Source organism: Mastigoproctus giganteus, chromosome 2, assembly GCF_048544385.1.
Source record: "Mastigoproctus giganteus isolate SK-2022 chromosome 2, ASM4854438v1, whole genome shotgun sequence".
In the NCBI taxonomy this organism is placed as follows: Eukaryota; Metazoa; Arthropoda; class Arachnida; order Uropygi; family Thelyphonidae; genus Mastigoproctus; species Mastigoproctus giganteus.
In genome coordinates, this window is record NC_143576.1 from 75597257 (window position 1) to 75616293 (window position 19037).

The following is a 19037-nucleotide window of genomic DNA, read 5'->3' on the forward strand; positions in this document are numbered from 1 at the left end:
TTTTCCCATATGATCAGCCTTCCCATAAAAACACTCCTCATATAATCATTAATATTCGAAAACTAATTTTAACTTGTATCGTCAGCCTTCCGTTATTCATATATCTGTGAATACTAAAATCATTAAGTGTTTCAGAAATCTGTGAAGCTCACTATTTCAGAAATATAATTTTTCCAATATATTCTGCCTTAGATTTAAAATATTGTTTTTAGATATACAATATGTGCCAAAAGACAACGAATATTTATAGATAAATAATTTAGACAGTGCAATTAATCAACCAATTCACAATGTCTTTTGCTTCACAGTAATATAAATCGATGATTTTCTGTTTTTTTTTTTGTTTTTTTTTTAAATGGAAATGACACTGTGAAATGTTTCCTTTTACAGCAGCGGTAAGCAAGAACTATGGAAATAACTTTACACTTCATTTGATAGAATTAACAAATACCATCTTAAAGGCTTAAGATCTCAGGAAGTTAAGCTTAACTGCAAAGCAGTTAGGCCTAACTATACCTAGGGCACAAGGAGGTACTTTAAACACAGATGCCAGTGATAGGCATTTCTGTTTCTGGCACACGAAAGTTCCTTAGTCCCAGCAAGTGACTGCAAACTATCATTCCCGAAGTTTGTGCCACTCGGCAATCTGGCGACGTGGTGAGTTGCACACTTCGTTCCAATGTTGCTGCGCTGCTCCAGGAGCTTTCGGTCCTAGTTCAAGCCGCCCAATGACTTCGTTCTTGGTAACTCGGTCCCAATCCAGAACAAGAAATTCCAAGCTGATATTCTCCAGGCCTTCATTATAAGGAACCTCGAAGACAAATGATTCATTAAAGACTGGATTCACGGTGCGCTTTTTCACATGTGTTTTCTTTTTCGCTATACGCTGGTTGTTGTACAGCAGGTAGATTTTCACGTAAGGGTCTGAAAGTTAAAAAACAAATGCATAAATAAATAAATTTAAAATTTCGTATGATTGTATTTTTTTATTTTAAAATAAGTTTCCAATTTTTGTATGATTATGAAATAATAATGATATATGATAATAATAATAATCATATAAAAATTAGACATTTGCAGTAAGAATCGAATAAAAATCCTATTTCCACCCTGTTCATATTATAATCAGTCTTCTACAGAAATCCTCATTAAAATGTTAAAATTATAGTAATTTTATTGAAATTGTTAAAAGTGACGATGAATACTATCAGCAGTAAGCATTCGCTCGGTTAGTGAGTTTTCAGCTAACACATGCAAATGCAATCTTAGCTTTCTTATGTAGTTATGTTTCTAATGATATTATGAGGTGTTGGAGAGGTATCTATTGTCACGGCATGGCGACATACCATTCTATCTGTGAGATATAGGATACATATGTTAGCAAGAAAATTAATAATTAATTGATGTTTATTACAATTATTATTACAATTCTGATTATTGTCTAGTGCATAGGTTAGTGTAATTGCATAAGTTTAATTCGTAGCCATCTACCAAAACATCGTTTTAATTATATCTCATATTGTGAATACCTTCACAACGAGTTGGCATGGTATTGCACTACTTCGAATCTTCGCTTCACCAGTGAGAAGACTTCGAACGCTTCACCAGTGGAGAAGACTAATGTTACTTATTCTCGGCGGATACCACTACGCAGATGGCACTGTGTCGAAGCTTATTGGCTTTTCATCGGTGGAATGAGAAGTCAATAAGCTTCCAAACGGTGCCGTCTGTATGAAAACAATGCCGAATTTAAATAGCGGTACACCCAGGGTCCTGAGCTGGATATCATAATTCTTCTCTTCCTTGTGATTCCCACTTCTCTCTCTCTCTCTCTCTCTCTCTCTCTCTCTCTCTCTCTCTCTCTCTCTCTCTCTCTCTCTCAGAGGGTAACTCAGAATTTTTTTTTTTTTTTTTTGGCTGGTGCAGCAAAAGCCTCAGACTTCCTTGCATCATATGGCTAATAATAATAATAACAATATCCCCCCCCAATCAGGGAGAAAGAAAGTGCACCGTACTATTAGTACGAACCCCAGTCAGTACTAGAGACCCCAACCCACAAGCTGTACTGGGACGGCGCCATAATAACGGATAGGACAATCCCACACAACAGATCGGACATATCCTTTGTGGACAAGAAGGAAAAGGCTACATATCTGACATAGCGGTGCTCAACACTGGCAACCTGCAGAAAACCCATGGGAAAAAAATCAGGAAGTACACGAACCTAAGACAGGAGATCAAAGAGATGTGGCATATGCAACAAGTAACGACCATACCGATCATCGTGTCAACCACAGGTACGGTGCCAAAGACCCTACATAACAGCCGAGCAGCAATAGGTCTCCCAGCGAACACCTACAAGGAACTCAAGAAAGTCGCAATCCTGAACACCTGTAGGTCAGTAGTAGTGGCATGTGATACAAGAAAGCAAGTGTAAAAAAAAATCACACCATTCCCTCCAAATGCCTGTCCAGTTCCTCCTGAAATTTATTCAACCTATCAACTTCCACAACGACAGATGGAAGTTTGTTCCAGCAATTAACCACCCGCTGGCTAAAGGCAAATTTCCGCACATCTATTCTACATCTGTCTTTTCTTAATTTGAATTTATGCCCCCTTAGGTTCGTAATCTGAACAAGTGGAAGGATCCCATCAGAATTCAGCGTGCTCAACCATTCAAGGCCTTATACACCTCAATCACCGCGCATGTGCCTAGTCTCCAGCCACTGCAATTTGCAGAACTTAAGCCTCTCTTGGTAAGAGGATCCCTTCATTCCCCTCACCAATCTTGTTGCCCTTCTCTGTACACGCTCAAGCAAATCGACATCCTTCCTAAACTGAGGCCTCCAGACCTGTACGCAGTACTCAAGGCGTGACCTGACCATTGCCTTATACAGAGGGACAATCACTTCCTTTTCCAAATTTTTGTCAATGATATATTGACAAAAATTTGTCAATATATGAAAATTGAAACAATGAAATAATGAAAATTTTTGTCAATGATATATAGGAATTTTGCTAGCAAAATTCCTATATATCATTGACAAAACCCCATGACCTGCCTTGGCAGCCTGTCTGCATTGCTCAGAAAACTTCAAATCTGACTGCACAATTACTCCCAAGTCTTTTTAATTTTCTACCACCTTAAGTGTAGTACCACACAGTTGGTACTTTTCTTTCGGGTTACTTCTACCCATATGGAGTACTTTGCATTTGTCAATGTTAAACTTCAGTTGCCACTTCTTAGCGCATCTGCCCAAAGTATCTAGATCCTGTTGCAGTAGCACACTGCCATTACTGTCATTAACAACCCTGCCAACCTTTGTATCATCTGCAAACTTCGACACTAAGGCTTATATACCTTCATTAATATCATTGATAAATATACAAAACAACAGTGGACCCAACACCGAACCCTGTGGGACTCCACTAATAACAGTAGTCCACGAAGAGCAGCACCCATTGATTACCACCCTCTGTCTTCTCCCACTTAACCATCCTTTTATCCATTGTAGCAACTTACCCTTAATACCATTCTGCTCCAATTTGTACAATAGTCTTCCATGCGCAACAGTGTCAAGAGCTTTCTTGAAATCCAAATATATGATATCAAAATTATTTTTTGCATCCAGTTCCTTTGTAACCACATCATAATAACTAATCAAATTTGTCAGACAAGACTCTCCCTTAAAAAACCCATGCTGTGTCTGAATTATTGCTGCAGTCTTGTCTAGATGATCCTGCAATGCATCTTTAACCAGTGACTCCATTATTTTACCCGGAACAGAAGTTAAACTAACTGGTCTGTAATTACTCATGTTACCCTTCGATCCCCCTTTGTGAATTGGGGATACATTTGCACATCTCCAGTCCGTGGGAACCTCCCCTGAGTCCAAGGATGCTCTCATAATTATGGCTAAGGGTTTGCTTAGTTGCTTTTCCGCCTCCTTTAATATAACTGGATAGATCCCATCCACCCCAGGTGCTTTTCTTATGTTTAACTTCAACAATTTCTCCTCCACTTTGCTCTCAGTTATTACAAAATCATTAAGTACCCTGCTACAATTTGATAACCTTCTGCCATTTTTTCGAACCTTAATAATTCTTAATGTGTGAATGTAGATGTAAAATACTCATTCAATTTGTTTGCTATCTGAGGAGGATCATCAACAATCGAACCATCGATGTCAAGTAGACCAATCAGATTCATCCCCTTCCTTTTAGAGTTTATATAAGTAAAGAAATCCTTGCTGTTTTTCTTAGCATCTTTTGGCAAGGATTTCTCGTAATCTGCCTTCGCCTGCCTAACCTCCTTTGTGATCTGATTACAGACTAGCTTATATCTTCCATAGGCTTCTGAGAGTTCCTCGACTAACAGTAACACCAGACATAGTAACAATCACCCTGTGTACTTGGTAGCAATACCCGTCACGAGGTGGAACCCCCAATCAGGAAGAAATACTATAAAAACAATAATAATAAATAAGAATGATAATACTGCATTTTTAGAGGCCCTGAATCGGCGAATATTACATTGCTTGATTATTGAATTATTACATTGCATTATTTTTTTTAGTATTAGTATTAGCCATGTTTTTTAGCCATCCCGCTACTTTTTGGGCCTTGGAGCAACTGCTCGAGTGTCCCTCAATAATCCAGCCTTGGGTGAAATCGTTATTTGGGCATACACAGCACAAGGCCTGGCAACCTCATCCTTGGATTTGTGGTTCCACGTCATGTTCTGATACTTGTAATATCCAGTGCTTCCTTTCTCTGTGCCAGGATAGGCGGTGACGTGCGTTGGTATGAGATAACTTTGGCTTTCAAGCAGCTGCATGAAAATGGTAACCCATTCTATATGTCTTTTCCATAAGTTCTACACTTTTTCATTTCTATCAGTTAATTCTCGATTGCCTTCGTGGGTAGCAGTGGTAATAGTCACTGTCCTCCAACACGGTAGAAAATGTTTGAATTCGAATCCCATTAATGGTGGGAGAAATTTTTGTAAGCGTTTTCACAATGTGGCTGAGTTAGCTCTCGGACGACAGTTGCATGATTTTTTGCTCCCGCAAACTTTTGGTTATTAAAGGTGCCTCTGTGTGATATCGTTTTTAACTTAATATTCTCTTGGGAAGCGGGGTGTCATCAATAGTATTCTGACTGCTTTGGATCAGTGATCACGTTTGGGTGTCTTCCGTTGGTATATGTTTCAATACTCGATTTTGGAAATTTAATCATTTCTTCCTAGAGATGGCAGATACCAATATACGTTGGAGAATTCTGTATATTTGCAGCTGCTACACTTATTGGCAATTCTTTTTAACATGAAGCAAGTTTAAATGATATTCAAACTGATATTCAAAAGATAAGGAATAAACGATGAGTACATTTTTAAATACAAATAAATATTGAAGCAAAAATTTCTCATTTATGAAACTAAACGAAACTGTCTAATTCTGTAATAATAAAAAAAGTCGCGAACATCCTGTTAGAACATACAAATTGGGTAATCACATAACAATATGTTTTCGGAACATTTATATTTCGCGTTTACGCTTGCGTTATCTATTTCAATGTAAGCATCACTATGAAAATGCCACTAAGGTACCGTTTAGATGATTCTTTGAGGTGGAGAACAGAGAGGAACAGCGAGCAGTCTGCTTTGATCCTTTCTTGAACAAGTTACGTACACGGATTAGAGCGCGACAGTTGATGATGTGGCTAGGAAGCTGCTGTTGTTGTTGTTATTATAGTAAGGTTTTAGGAGCATCAGCCACTACGGCCTCCGCTACAATAACCCGAGTTTCCGGGAGAAAAACCCATGCTACTCTCGTCTGAGACTGACGAACTCAGCTACGTTGTGAAAAAGGGCCATAAAAATTCCTCCCGTCATCGACGGGACTCAAACTCGGGTCTTTTCCACCTGGTGTGGAAAGGACGGCGATTCTACCAACTGTACTACCCACGAGAGCGATACAACTTATGGAAAGTATTTAATAAAACATATGGCAAGTATACCCACCCGTCCTGTCCATTGTGTTATGGTTTTGGTGTTTCTGTGTATTTCTTATAATTTTTTTTTTCAAATTTGGAAGTATTTATTTATTTATTAACCTGTTTTTGTAAGAGCTCACTGATTTTCAAAATTCTTCTTTAATTAAATTAAGTTCAGAATGCAACGTACTTCAACAAATCAATAAATCGCGTACTTCAAACTTCCCATCTTTATTTCTAAAACTAAATTAATAAGTAATACACTGTTACAAATAAATAAATAAATAGCGACGCAAAAGTTTGTAAAAATATCAGAATAATAATATACAGGGTGTTTCGGTTAAACGTTTCAGAACTTCTAAGAGGGGTAGAGTACATCCTGACAACTCGAAATCATATAGCAATGTGGGGTCGGAAATGCTTTCCTGAAGCGGTGTTGTACACAGAAGCACCATAAAGAAAAGAGACCGTAAGTGAGAAATCGTTTTAATAATACATGAAAAGAAGCAAAAGGTACATGGATTAAAGTAAGTGTTCGAAGTTTCTTCAACCTCGTATTGCTTTCGCACAGTGGTACCTTGGAAAATGTACTACAAATCCCCTTTTTCCTGCTGAAGTGTTGTTTTCCGATGAGGCATCCTTCACAAGGGAAGGAATTTTCAACACGCATAACGACCATATCTGGGCGGTCGAGAACCCGCATGCAATACGACGTCGTGCAGCACAGATTCGATTTTCGGTCAATGTATGGGCCGGTATTATGGGAGATCACCTCATCGGACCTTACCTGTTACCGTGTCGTCTAACCGGACCTATCTACTTGATCTTTCTGCAGCAAGTATTGCCACAACTTTTGAGAGATGAACAGATTTCTGCATCGACGCAACAGACAATGTGGTTCCAACACGATGGAGCCCCTGCCCATTATAGCGGAGATGTTCGTAACTACCTGGATGTCACATTTGGTCAACAGTGGATCGGACGTGGTGGTCCCGTGCGTTGGCCTGCTCGGTCACCCGACCTATCATGTCTTGATTTTTATTTCTGGGGTCATATGAAATCGCTAGTTTATGACACCCCTGTTGACAATGCTGAGGAGCTGGTTGCAAGAATCGCAGTAGCTGCCGAAGAAATTCGAAATTCGCCTGGAGTATTCCAGAATGTTCGGATGTCCATGCGTCGGAGATGTGAGGCGTGCATTGTAGCCCGTGGAAGAAACTTCGAACACTTACTTTAATCCATGTACCTTTTGCTTCTTTTCATGTATTATTAAAACGATTTCTCACTTACGGTCTCTTTTCTTTATGGTGCTTCTGTGTACAACACCGCTTCAGGAAAGCATTTCCGACCCCACATTGCTATATGATTTCGAGTTGTCAGGATGTACCCTACCCCTCTTAGAAGTTCTGAAACGTTTAACTGAAACACCCTGTATATATAATGAATGGGCAAAACAGGTGGGCATTGTATTTTAAATATTCATCATAGGATGTATCAAAAAAAGAAAAGTAAAATTATCATTTTATTCAAAAGAATCATTCACTTTTCTGACGTAATTTGACGTATCGAAATTTGGAAGCGCACTTTCTTGGGTGTCACAAAGAGAAATGATTTTGAACACTGAATTAGGGAATTATTTTTCTGTGGTTTTAGAATTAATAGTATGAGTTCATATTTTAATCGTGTTCATTACGTATTCGCATTTTTCGCTAATATCTGGCGAATTTTGCATTATTTTAGGGGTTTGAATTTAGTTTTGAAAAATCACAGTACTGCCCTCTTTATTGCATATCATTTTATCATTACATTGGTGTCGTTTCTTAGTAGTTGTGTTTTCAATTTACGAAAGTGTTTTCTCGCAAAAGATGTTCTGCGTTATCTTTTTAGGTTATGAGGTAAGTCCGATATTCACAATATATAATGATCTACAGTATAATTGAAGGAAGTTTATAAATTCTGCCAAATCTCTTGATTTAGTTAAGGGACGAATTTGAAGTTTATCAGGATATCGCTAAGAGCTTGGAGATGAATGAAGTATTGACAGAATTATTCCAAACTTCATAATTAAGCAGGCAACTTACGTTACCAATGTTTTGTCAGTACGCAAAGTTCTCTGATTCTTTTTTAACAAAGTAATTAACAAATTTTTTTATATAAAAGCCAGTCTCATGTTCAAGAAAAATTCTAAGTTAACAACAGACCGCGCCTCTTTCCTTGCGTTGTGTGTAATACCATTCTGTATTTTTTTTTTTTGGTAGTTCGATTTTTAATTTATGCCGGCGTTAAGGTGTCAGTTGGTACCTCTTCAGCATTACGGTTGCAGTTCGTAACAGTTCTTTCAGTGTAGTATAATAGTGTGTAATTTTGGAAATCATTATTTGATCACACCATGTATAATTTACATTTTATTCACAAATATCATAACCAAGGTGGGGGGGAAAGGTAGGCAGAACATGATGCGTTATTGAAATGGGGGGAGGGGTTACGCTAATGTTAGATAGCTGTTTTTTTTTTTTTTTTTTTATAAGTAATGACTTGAATTGATTCATACGGGCTCTCCCGAAAATTGATCAATTTTCCTTAGTGTTTTCACAATCTAACATAGTATATTATTCTGTTTATTATTATATTTAGTATATAGCAGCTTTACTTTTGGTAATTAAACGTGCTTTGACTGGAGAAGTTTGCCATTGCTGTTAAGAGCTTTTGGGTAAAGGGTTTATTTTAGGCCAGTCTTCGTTGGCTATAGATGACGTACCTTTTTTTTTTTTTTTTTAATTATTAACGAATTATTTTTTCGATGTTTGCTTGTAAAAGGAGGTTGGGTTAAATTTCTAAGAATTAAATTTTTTATTGCGATTTCTTTAAAGAAGTTAGGTTACATTAAATTTGAGAGAATACTGTATTTGTAAACAATGTTTGGGTGGAAAAGGTTTAATTCCCCGTACATTCGTCATTGGAGTTTTTGTTAAATCGATGTTTGCTTGTTTATTAATGTTGTTTTTTTTTTTTTTTTTTTTTTTTGTAAAATAATTTTGTTATACTTTCTTTGTTAAAGATTTTTAGGGTACCGAACCTTTTTTTTTTTTTCTTTTTTTTTTTTTAACAAAACTTATTTGTTTCGTAATTAATTGTTGTTTGGAATCTTTTTTAGTGTGCAGGAAGGAAGGTTAGATTGTGTTATTCTACTTTTATTTTGTAATAAGAGATATTTTTGTTCTGGGAGATGCATTTCAGATTTTGTAATAAGAGAGATTTTTGTTTTGAGTGGGGTGTATTTATGATTTTGTAATAGGATATGTTTGTGGTTTTGAAGCTGTTTTATGTACAACTTTTTTTTTTTTTTTTTTTTTTTTTATCCATTTGTGCGTCCTTGGTTTTCAAAATTCACGCAGAAAAAGATCGAGTGGAGTCAAGTCAAGGAATTGCAGCTTCACGCGAGCCTCCGATCAATTGAGGCTTGTTAGATAATTTTCGGGCAGTCATTGGTGCTCCTCACGATTGTAATATGGTGAACTGCCGTCGTGATGGGGCCACATTGAACACTGCTGAGACTTACCTAAACGACATCTTTTATTCTAAAAGGCTTTCCTGTGGATTTAGTGACCGTCTCTGGTTATGTGACGCACGTCTTTTATTAGTTCTCATGGTCTTTTAGTAATAACAATTGAAAGCCGATGGTACGTCACAACATAGCATAATTTGTGCGTATACAAATATGTAGATTCTTTAATCTTACCGTAATTTCATAAAAAGCTCCAGCAACCTCTTAAATTGCGTAAATTAACTTCGTATATGTCAGAGAAATCATTTAGAACATTGTTGTTAAGAATCACGATTACAGCTTATTCTTATTTTCAAAATAAGTTGAGGATGTGAAACAAAAAAATAAAATAAAATAATAATTAATAATAATAGTAAAAAAAAAATAATAAAAAAAAAAAAAAAAAAAATATATATATATATATATATATATATATATACACAGGGTGATTCACTACCAGTGCGACAAACTTGCAGGAGGTGTAGGGGGGCACAAAGACGAATCACATAGCATTGCAGGGTCCGAAATGCCTTCGTCATGCGGTAGAGGACGTTGAACGGGAGGTCGCGTGAACAGCGATCCTGCTGGAAGTCAGCATTTGCGAACCGTTTCTGTTGAAGAAACCAAGTAGCAAAAGTCCTACGGAGTGGATAATCCGCAGGCTCCAATGATTGGACTCGTTGCAGATGGTATGGGCTCATCTGGTTTGTTGACAGTATCCTCCATACAGTGGATTGGGAAATACCCAATCATTGGCCTATCGCTCGAGTACTCGTACTCAGATTGCCTTCTGCAAGACGTAGGACATTCTCCTCATTGTCTGGCGTCCTCGTCGTTCGCTCTCGATTCATGGTACCTCTCGTGAAACAACCAGTTTCACGTAACCGTCTATGCACACGTGCGAAAATCGTATGATGAGGAGCACGCCTGTGCGGGAAACGTTCCTGGTACAAGCGCAGAGCGGCGCGCCCGTTACAGTCCGCAGCTCCATAGGCGAGGTGCATGTCGGCCAGTTCAACATTTGAATACTCGTCCATCCTACTGCCTTGGGAACCGGTTCGCAAATGCTGACTTCCAGTGGGATCGCTGTTCACGCGACCTCCCGTTCAACGTCCTCTACCGCATGACGAAGGCATTTTGGACCCTGCAATACTATGTGATTCCAATTCGTCTTTGTGCCCCTTACACCTCCTGCAAGTTTGTCACACTGGTAGTGAATCACCCTGTATATACAGGGTGTTTCAGTTAAACGTTTCAGAACTTCTAAGAGGGGTAGGGTAGGGTACATCCTGACAACTCGAAATCATATAGCAATGTGGGGTCGGAAATGCTTTCCTGAAGCGGTGTTGTACACAGAAGCACCATAAAGAAAAGAGACCGTAAGTGAGAAATCGTTTTAATAATACATGAAAAGAAGCAAAAGGTACATGGATTAAAGTAAGTGTTCGAAGTTTCTTCAACCTCGTATTGCTTTCGCACAGTGGTACCTTGGAAAATGTGCTACAAATCCCCTTTTTCCTGCTGAAGTGTTGTTTTCCGATGAGGCATCCTTCCCAAGGGAAGGAATTTTCAACACGCATAACGACCATATCTGGGCGGTCGAGAACCCGCATGCAATACGACGTCGTGCAGCACAGATTCGATTTTCGGTCAGTGTATGGGCCGGTATTATGGGAGATCACCTCATCGGACCTTACCTGTTACCGTGTCGTCTAGTGGTCAGGCGCGCGGGTGCATAAGTACACGTGCCTTGAGTGACCTGGGTTCAAGCCCGTGACTGCTGAATATGGTGTTGTTTCTTGTATTCAATCTATCTTGTGAACTCCTCTGACCGTTTGGTCGTCCCGGAGTATAAACAGAAAATTTATTTTATTTATTTAACCGGACCTATCTACTTGATCTTTCTGCAGCAAGTATTGCCACAACTTTTGAGAGATGAACAGATTTCTGCATCGACGCAACAGACAATGTGGTTCCAACACGATGGAGCCCCTGCCCATTATAGCGGAGATGTTCGTAACTACCTGGATGTCACATTTGGTCAACAGTGGATCGGACGTGGTGGTCCCGTGCGTTGGCCTGCTCGGTCACCCGACCTATCATGTCTTGATTTTTATTTCTGGGGTCATATGAAATCGCTAGTTTATGACACCCCTGTTGACAATGCTGAGGAGCTGGTTGCAAGAATCGCAGTAGCTGCCGAAGAAATTCGAAATTCGCCTGGAGTATTCCAGAATGTTCGGATGTCCATGCGTCGGAGATGTGAGGCGTGCATTGGTGGAAGAAACTTCGAACACTTACTTTAATCCATGTACCTTTTGCTTCTTTTCATGTATTATTAAAACGATTTCTCACTTACGGTCTCTTTTCTTTTTATGGTGCTTCTGTGTACAACACCGCTTCAGGAAAGCATTTCCGACCCCACATTGCTATATGATTTCGAGTTGTCAGGATGTACCCTACCCCTCTTAGAAGTTCTGAAACGTTTAACTGAAACACCCTGTATATATATATATATATATATATATATATATATATATATATATATATTTAAATAATGACAAAAGTTAAAATAAAATAAATAAATATTGAGCTTTCATTAGAGGCAGCAACATGGACATCCTCCATATGAAGCCAAGATATATCCAATATTTTAAAATAAAATAAAAAAAAAAAACATAAGCCAGTAGTATGGCAAAAACTACAGAGCAAAAATTAACATAAAAATAACCCAAAATAACCCAAAAAAAGTTTTTGCCATACTACTGGCTTATGTTTTATTTTATTTTAAAATATTGGATATATACACACATGTATCCGATTCTAAACAGTTAAGAAGCGGAGAGGCGCCTCCGTAGCCAGGTGGGAAGGAGCAGCAGTGCGTAGCACACGCTTCTTGATTAGACCGGGGTTCGAGCCCGTCACCACCAAATACGGAGGATGCGGAAAGGTCAAGGAATGACCACTGCATATCCCGGAGCAATATGGCCTTAGTTGCTAATGCTCCTAAAAACCAAATAACAACAACAAGAAGCGGAGCTATGAGTATTTGAATTTTAAGAAAATGGCTGTGGAAATTTAAATAATGAATTTTATATATACACACTGAGTTATGACCACTCTTTGAAAACTGAATGCGACCTGTTGATGACCACGTGAGGTACGAGAGTGCGTAGTTAGTCGACCTCCGTAGCATAGATAAGGTGTCAGTGGTTCAGTAGGTAGTAAAATTCCTAGCGTGATGGATAAAAGAAGAATTTATCGGACTTTGATAAAGGACAGATTGTGGGAGTTCGACGAGCTGGTGCCTTGATTTCCCAAACGGCAGAACTGGTGGGGTGTTCGAGAGCAGCCGTTGTTAAAGTGTACCAGGACTGGCGTCAAAATGGTAAAACAATGACCCGACGGCAAAACTGCAAAGGTCAGCGAAAGGTTGATGTTAGAGGTGAGTACCGGGTCCGAAGACTCTAAGAACTCAGTTCTGTTGAAGAGTTGACTACCCAATACAACATGGGCCAACCCAGAATGACCACGCGTCGCATGTATGCACGTTATACCAGCAGACTACCCTTACGGCATCCTCTCTTAACCAAGGTTCATCAGCGTAAAAGACTCGCCTGGTGCAAAGAGCATACAAGTTGGATGTTAAAAGACTGGAAGAAGTTGTGCTGGTCGAATGAGTCACGTTATTTACTCCATACCATGGTTGGTTGTGTACGGGTTTGGCCTCAACAACATGAGGCTCTTCGTCCATTGTGCATGGTATCAAAAGAGCAGGCCAGTGGAGGTGGTTGTATGGTGTGGGGCATGTTTCACTGGCAGGAACTTGGACCCCTGGTGCGTGTGGAACAACGTATCACTGGTCTCCACTATCGTTCACTGCTTGGTGACTGTGTACACCCCACTATGTTACACTCTTTCCTGAATGGTTTGAGGACCACAGTTCTGACTTACAGCATATCGATTGGCCTCCGAACTCCCCTATATGAATCCCATAGAGCACTTGTTGGACACTATGGAAAGGCATATCAGGCGTGTATGTAGTCCTTTAGCATTAGTAGAGGCATATGATGCAAGAAAGCAAGCTTATACAGCATCAGCCAGAAAAAAAAAAAAACCCTTCCCATTTCACTGATCCATTCGTACCAATTGTTTGTCTAGTTCTGCCTTGGATTTATTTAAGCTATCAACTTCTACAACAACAGATGGAAGTTTGTTCCAGCAATCAACTACCTGCTGGCTAAAGGCAAATTTCCACACATCTATTCTACATCTGTCTTTCCTCAGTTTAAATCTATGCCCTGTCAGGTTTGTAATCTAAGCAAGAGAATAATCCCATCAGTATTGAGCCTGCTTAATCTATTCAAGGCCTTATACACCTCAATCAGATTGCCTTGCAGGTGCCTAGTCTCCAGGTGTTACAATTTGCAGAACTTAAGCTCTTTCTTCATAAGAGCACCCGTTTGTTCTCCTCGCCAATCTTGTTGCCCTTCTTTGTACTCGTTCTAACAACTCTATATCCTTCCTAAAATGAAGCTTCCAGACCCGTACACAATACTCAAGGTGTGGTCTGACCATTGCCTTATATAAGGGGAAGGGGATAATCACCTCCTTATTCGTGCTCACAAAATTCCTGTATATCATTGACAAGATCCCATTACCTACTCTGGCAGCCTGTCTGCACTGCTCAGAAAACTTTACATCTGTCTGCACAATTACTCCCAGATCAGTTTCATTCTCCACCACCCAGTTGGTACATTTCTCTGCAGTTACTGCTACCCATATGCAGTACTTTGCATTTGTCAATGTTCAACTTCAGTTGCCACTTCTCAGCCCATCTGCCCAACTTCTTCGGATCCTGTTGCATCAGCATACTGTCATTACTGTTATTAACAATCCTGCCAACCTTTGTATTATCTGCAAACTTTGACATTAAGCTTGATATACCTTCATCAATATCATTGATAAATGTACAAAACAACAATGGGCCCAATACCAAACCCTGGGGGCCACCCCTAATAACATTAGTCCATGAAGAGCAGTGTCCATTGATTACAACTGTCTACTCCCACTCAACCATCCTTTTATCCATTGTAGCAACTTGCCCTTAATGTCATACTGCTCTAGTTTGTACAGTAGTCATCCATGTGCAACAGTATCAAAAGCTTTCCTGAAATCCAAGTGTATGATTTCAAGATTATTTTTTTGCTTCCAGCTTCTTTGTAACTAGATCACAGTATCCAATGAAATTTGTCAGACAAAACTATCTCTTCATAAACCCATGCTGTCTGAATTATTAGTGCAGTCTTGTTTAGATGATCCTGCGATGCTTCTTTAACCATGACTCCATTATTTTTCCCTGAACACAAGTTAAACTAACAGGTCTGTAATTACTTGTCACCCTTTGATCCCACTTTGTGAATTGGAGATACATTTGTACATCTCCAGTCCGTTTTGACTAAAAATAAGTAGTAATTATAGCACCCCACTTGATGCCTTGAATATGTGGATAGCCCTCACTTATGTTATTACTACTAAACTGCCACTATTACTAAAAATTAGTACTACTACTACACAAAAAGTCAAATTTTAAAAAACTAATACTGAATTCCCTTATTTTCATTGGTGTCCCAAGTTTCATAAATCTTGTTTGGTTTTAGATTTATTAAAACAGTTATGCAAAAATACTACACAAGAAATTGAAGTCTTTACTTAACATTATAGTTGATAATTTAGACTTTACTAGAATTATTTTTAATAACTCGTCTGTATTAAACATTTTTAATGATGATAAGTTTACTATATTAACACATTATCTGATTTGATTTTAAAAAACCTTTTTACTAATATTTCCATGTTAGCCTTAGAAATGTTTTAATAGATTATTATAAAGAAAACCAGCATATATTAAAATGTAATAAAAATTATTAGGTAAGTTTGATAAATTTGTTTATTTAATTGCTATGTATTTAAAGATTCTAACATGTACAAGTGGCATTGCCATGGGGACCAGTAGATACTATATAGTTGCAAATCTTTAGTTACACTATTTTCAAAGGAAATTAAGTAATAATCTTATTCTTTATCATTTTATTTTTGATTTTATAGTATTTAATGAGCTAACTTCTTGAAGTGTATGACCTCTGAGCTATCCCTCGGACTTAGTATATAAAGCATCAATGATACAGGTTATCTGGCAGCTGCTTATCTGGAGATTATATATATATAAAGGATAATAGAACAACTGACACTAAATTATATGACAAAATAAAATATTTCAATTTACAAACCATTTGAAAACTTCTTAGATAAACTAAAATTTTCAGTTTCTTTGTTTGTCTCACTGGTATTCAAATATATATAAAAGAATATATAGTAATATTATTTCCCAAGGCTTCAGGCCTTGGGAAATTAGTAATAGCATTACTAATTTGTATTACTATAATACAAATTTTATTTTATGTATTACTATAATAATAATATTAAAATTTTGTATTACTATAATAATTATAGTAATACAAAATATTACTATAATTTGTATTACTATAATAGTACACCAATAATATCATAGAAACTCTTAGATATCTGAAAGTTGTAAGTTGATTAAAAATTTCCATAGATTTCTCTAAGTATGTGAATGACTATGGTTATTATGGATGATAAATAGCATACTAATTTGGATGAAAATAATATTATAGCTAAAGTATGGTCCCATTTGGAATTTTAACGTTCTCTTTTTCCTCTTTGACTGGTTATTCTGGTGTTTTGTACATACTGTATATAAATAGTAGGCACTGCCTACAGATCATATATGTATCTTATGCTATTTGAAAGGTTGTACCTATATTTGTTCTTTGGGCAGTAATAATTTTTATTTTTGTTGTTATTATTTATTTTTTTTTGAGAGGGAGCCACTTATTTTTAGTATTTCCTTGTTTTGAATATTTGATTCTTTAATGTAGGGGTGCTTTGTTTCAATCTGTTTCTTCACTTTCATTGTTTCCTTTCTCTTGCTGCAGTTAAGAGATAATGTAGCTTTTCTCTTGCTTTGTATTACTACTTTGGATTTTGCATATTCTCTTCCAGATCGATTCTTATCTTTGTTGCTTTTCAAAATTTGGTATTTTCTTCTGTTTATTTTTATTTTTTGCCTTAATATTAATAAACATTGCTTGGAATGATATTCAGTAACTTATCCATTGTTTAGTTTTTTACAGTATTTTGGTATAAATTTTATTAATTGATTTTTTTTGTTTTTGTTCTTGCGTGATCAGTATTCTTCCTTTGGATTTTATTTTTTCTGCATATTATGGCTGTTATAGTTTAATATTCTTATATTTTCGCTTTACATTATTTCTAACTGTATTTTATATTTTTGTTTTGTCTGTATTTTATCTTTTGTTTTCAGTATAAATATTTGTTTTTTTGAACTGCTTTTTTCCCCCCTCAATATAATTCTGCCTCTATTTGGGTATATTTTCCTCTTATTCTCATAATTTTATCAATATACTTTTACAGGGCTTAATTGAATTGCTAAATAATATATTAAACGTTTTATAGATGTCTTATTGCATAAATGTTTAATGTTTTAATTTCTTAGTTTTCTATATTTTACTGTAATTTGGTCTTAATTTATTCATTGCATATTCAATGATTGCTCTATGCCTTACTGAAATACCTGGATCCTACTGCTTAGGTTGGGCATTTATGCTCATGGTACATACAAATACAACTGCTATTTGCTCTTCTCTTAATCTTTTTCTTCTTTATCTTCTTTTTATGGCTGTATGCTATCATATTCAACATTTTTATGCCCCATGAATCATTAGAGTATTTAAGGAGGATTAGGGTCTATTTCTATCCTATTTCTTCCCTCACGTTTCCTTTTTTCAGCTTGAGCTTATTTCTTACCCTGTGTTAGCTCCCCCTCTAATTTTGTGTATATAATTTGTGTAATATTTGTTCAGTCTGCTATCTGTTGGGCTAGCTGTTATGCTGCCAGTATGCTTCTAAATTTTGATAAATTATTACTTTTTTTATTACATCTTTCTAACTCAGGCCTTTGGCATACTATTAAGTCCTACTATTACTGGCAGATAGCAATCAGAAACATAGCTTTTGCGGATTATTATTTGAATGTATTGATTGATGGTGGCCCTTGATAACTTACCATTCGATGTATCATGATAATTAGCTATAATTATTTTAGTAATATTTAATATTTTTTGTGGCTTTTCTTTTGTTTATCGCTTAGAGCACACATGCCTTTTCTTTCAGTATTAACACTAACCTGTTCCCATTTTCTTTTTTTTAATCTCCATATTCTGTATATTCAAATATCCCAGTCTGATGTAATGTTTACTCTTTTATTTGATGACATTAATCAGTTCTGTTAAGTTTAAACTTACTTTACATATTATCATTCTTCATTTATATGCCTTGGCTCGTACAGTATTTCTTGAACTGTTATTTCAACATGTTTCATTCTACGCGCACGAGGGTGGCAGTGTAGTTCCTGGACGTGTGCTGTTGCGGGTTTGAATGTTTGAATGCATGTTTGATGGGTTTGAAAACAAATGGAAATGGCAGTGGTATTGAAACTTCCAAAGATGGTGATACAGAGATTGCCCAGTAGGCTGACAAATTTTAAGTAAGAACCAGTTTCATTAATAGCGTTAACGTTCATTTTCACGATTTTGCAAGGGAGCAACGAACGAATATCAAATTTTTGCTTTAAATTGCGAAAATCTTCAACAGAAATTTATGAAAAGTTAAAAACTGTTTATGATGATGAAACGTCGTCGTGCTAGTATGTTTGAATGGTGTAACGGTTAAAGACGGACGTGAGGACATTCGCGATTATCCAAGTAGCGGGCGGCCGTCAACCTCTCGAAATGAGAATTGTAACAGTTTGGGAAATTCGTGTGTTCGGGAAATTTGCTTGACCCTCAGAATGATGACTGATGAGACGGGTATGAATAAGGAGACGATTCGTCAAATTCTGCATGAAGTTAGGGAAAGAAAAGTCTTCGCCAAATTTGTGCCTCACGGATGAGCAGAAGCAACAGTGTCATTATTCGAAAACTTCATCTAGTCTTGTCAAGGCAATTCTAATTTCCTCGACGATATCGTCACTAGAGTACAACCCAGAAACGAAGAGTCAGAACATCCAGTGGCTTCAAAATCATCATTAAAGGTGCAAAAAGTTTGATTTACAGAAGTCCAGGATCAAGACGATGCTGATCATGTTTTTCGACAGTGTTATTAACAAGGAATTAGTACATGGAAGGGAGAGATGAATGCTGCGTACGTTCTACGTACAAGTGTTTCAAAGACTATTGAAGCATAATTCCTAGGGTGCAATTTCGAGAGAAAGGCAGCTAGTTCTTGTTGCATGGAAGTGCCCCCGTCCATTCAGCATTTGTTGTGAAGACGTTTCTGGTGAAACATGGCATTACAAATCAGCCATCCACCCTACTTTTCTGATCTAGCATCAGCA

At 37.2% G+C, this 19037-nt stretch overlaps 1 protein-coding gene across 2 annotated transcripts in view; it reads right to left on the bottom strand.

Moving 5' to 3' along the window:
- Positions 1-347: 347 nt before the first annotated feature.
- Syt4 (Synaptotagmin 4) overlaps positions 348-19037 on the bottom strand; it is a 248167-nt gene continuing 229477 nt past the window's right edge. For both annotated transcript variants that reach the window (XM_090368529.1, XM_090368527.1), the window contains exon 4: positions 348-924. In XM_090368529.1, coding sequence (XP_090224655.1) covers positions 617-924 — 308 coding nt within the window. In that variant the 3' untranslated portion in view covers positions 348-616. The remainder of the gene's footprint in view (positions 925-19037) is intronic.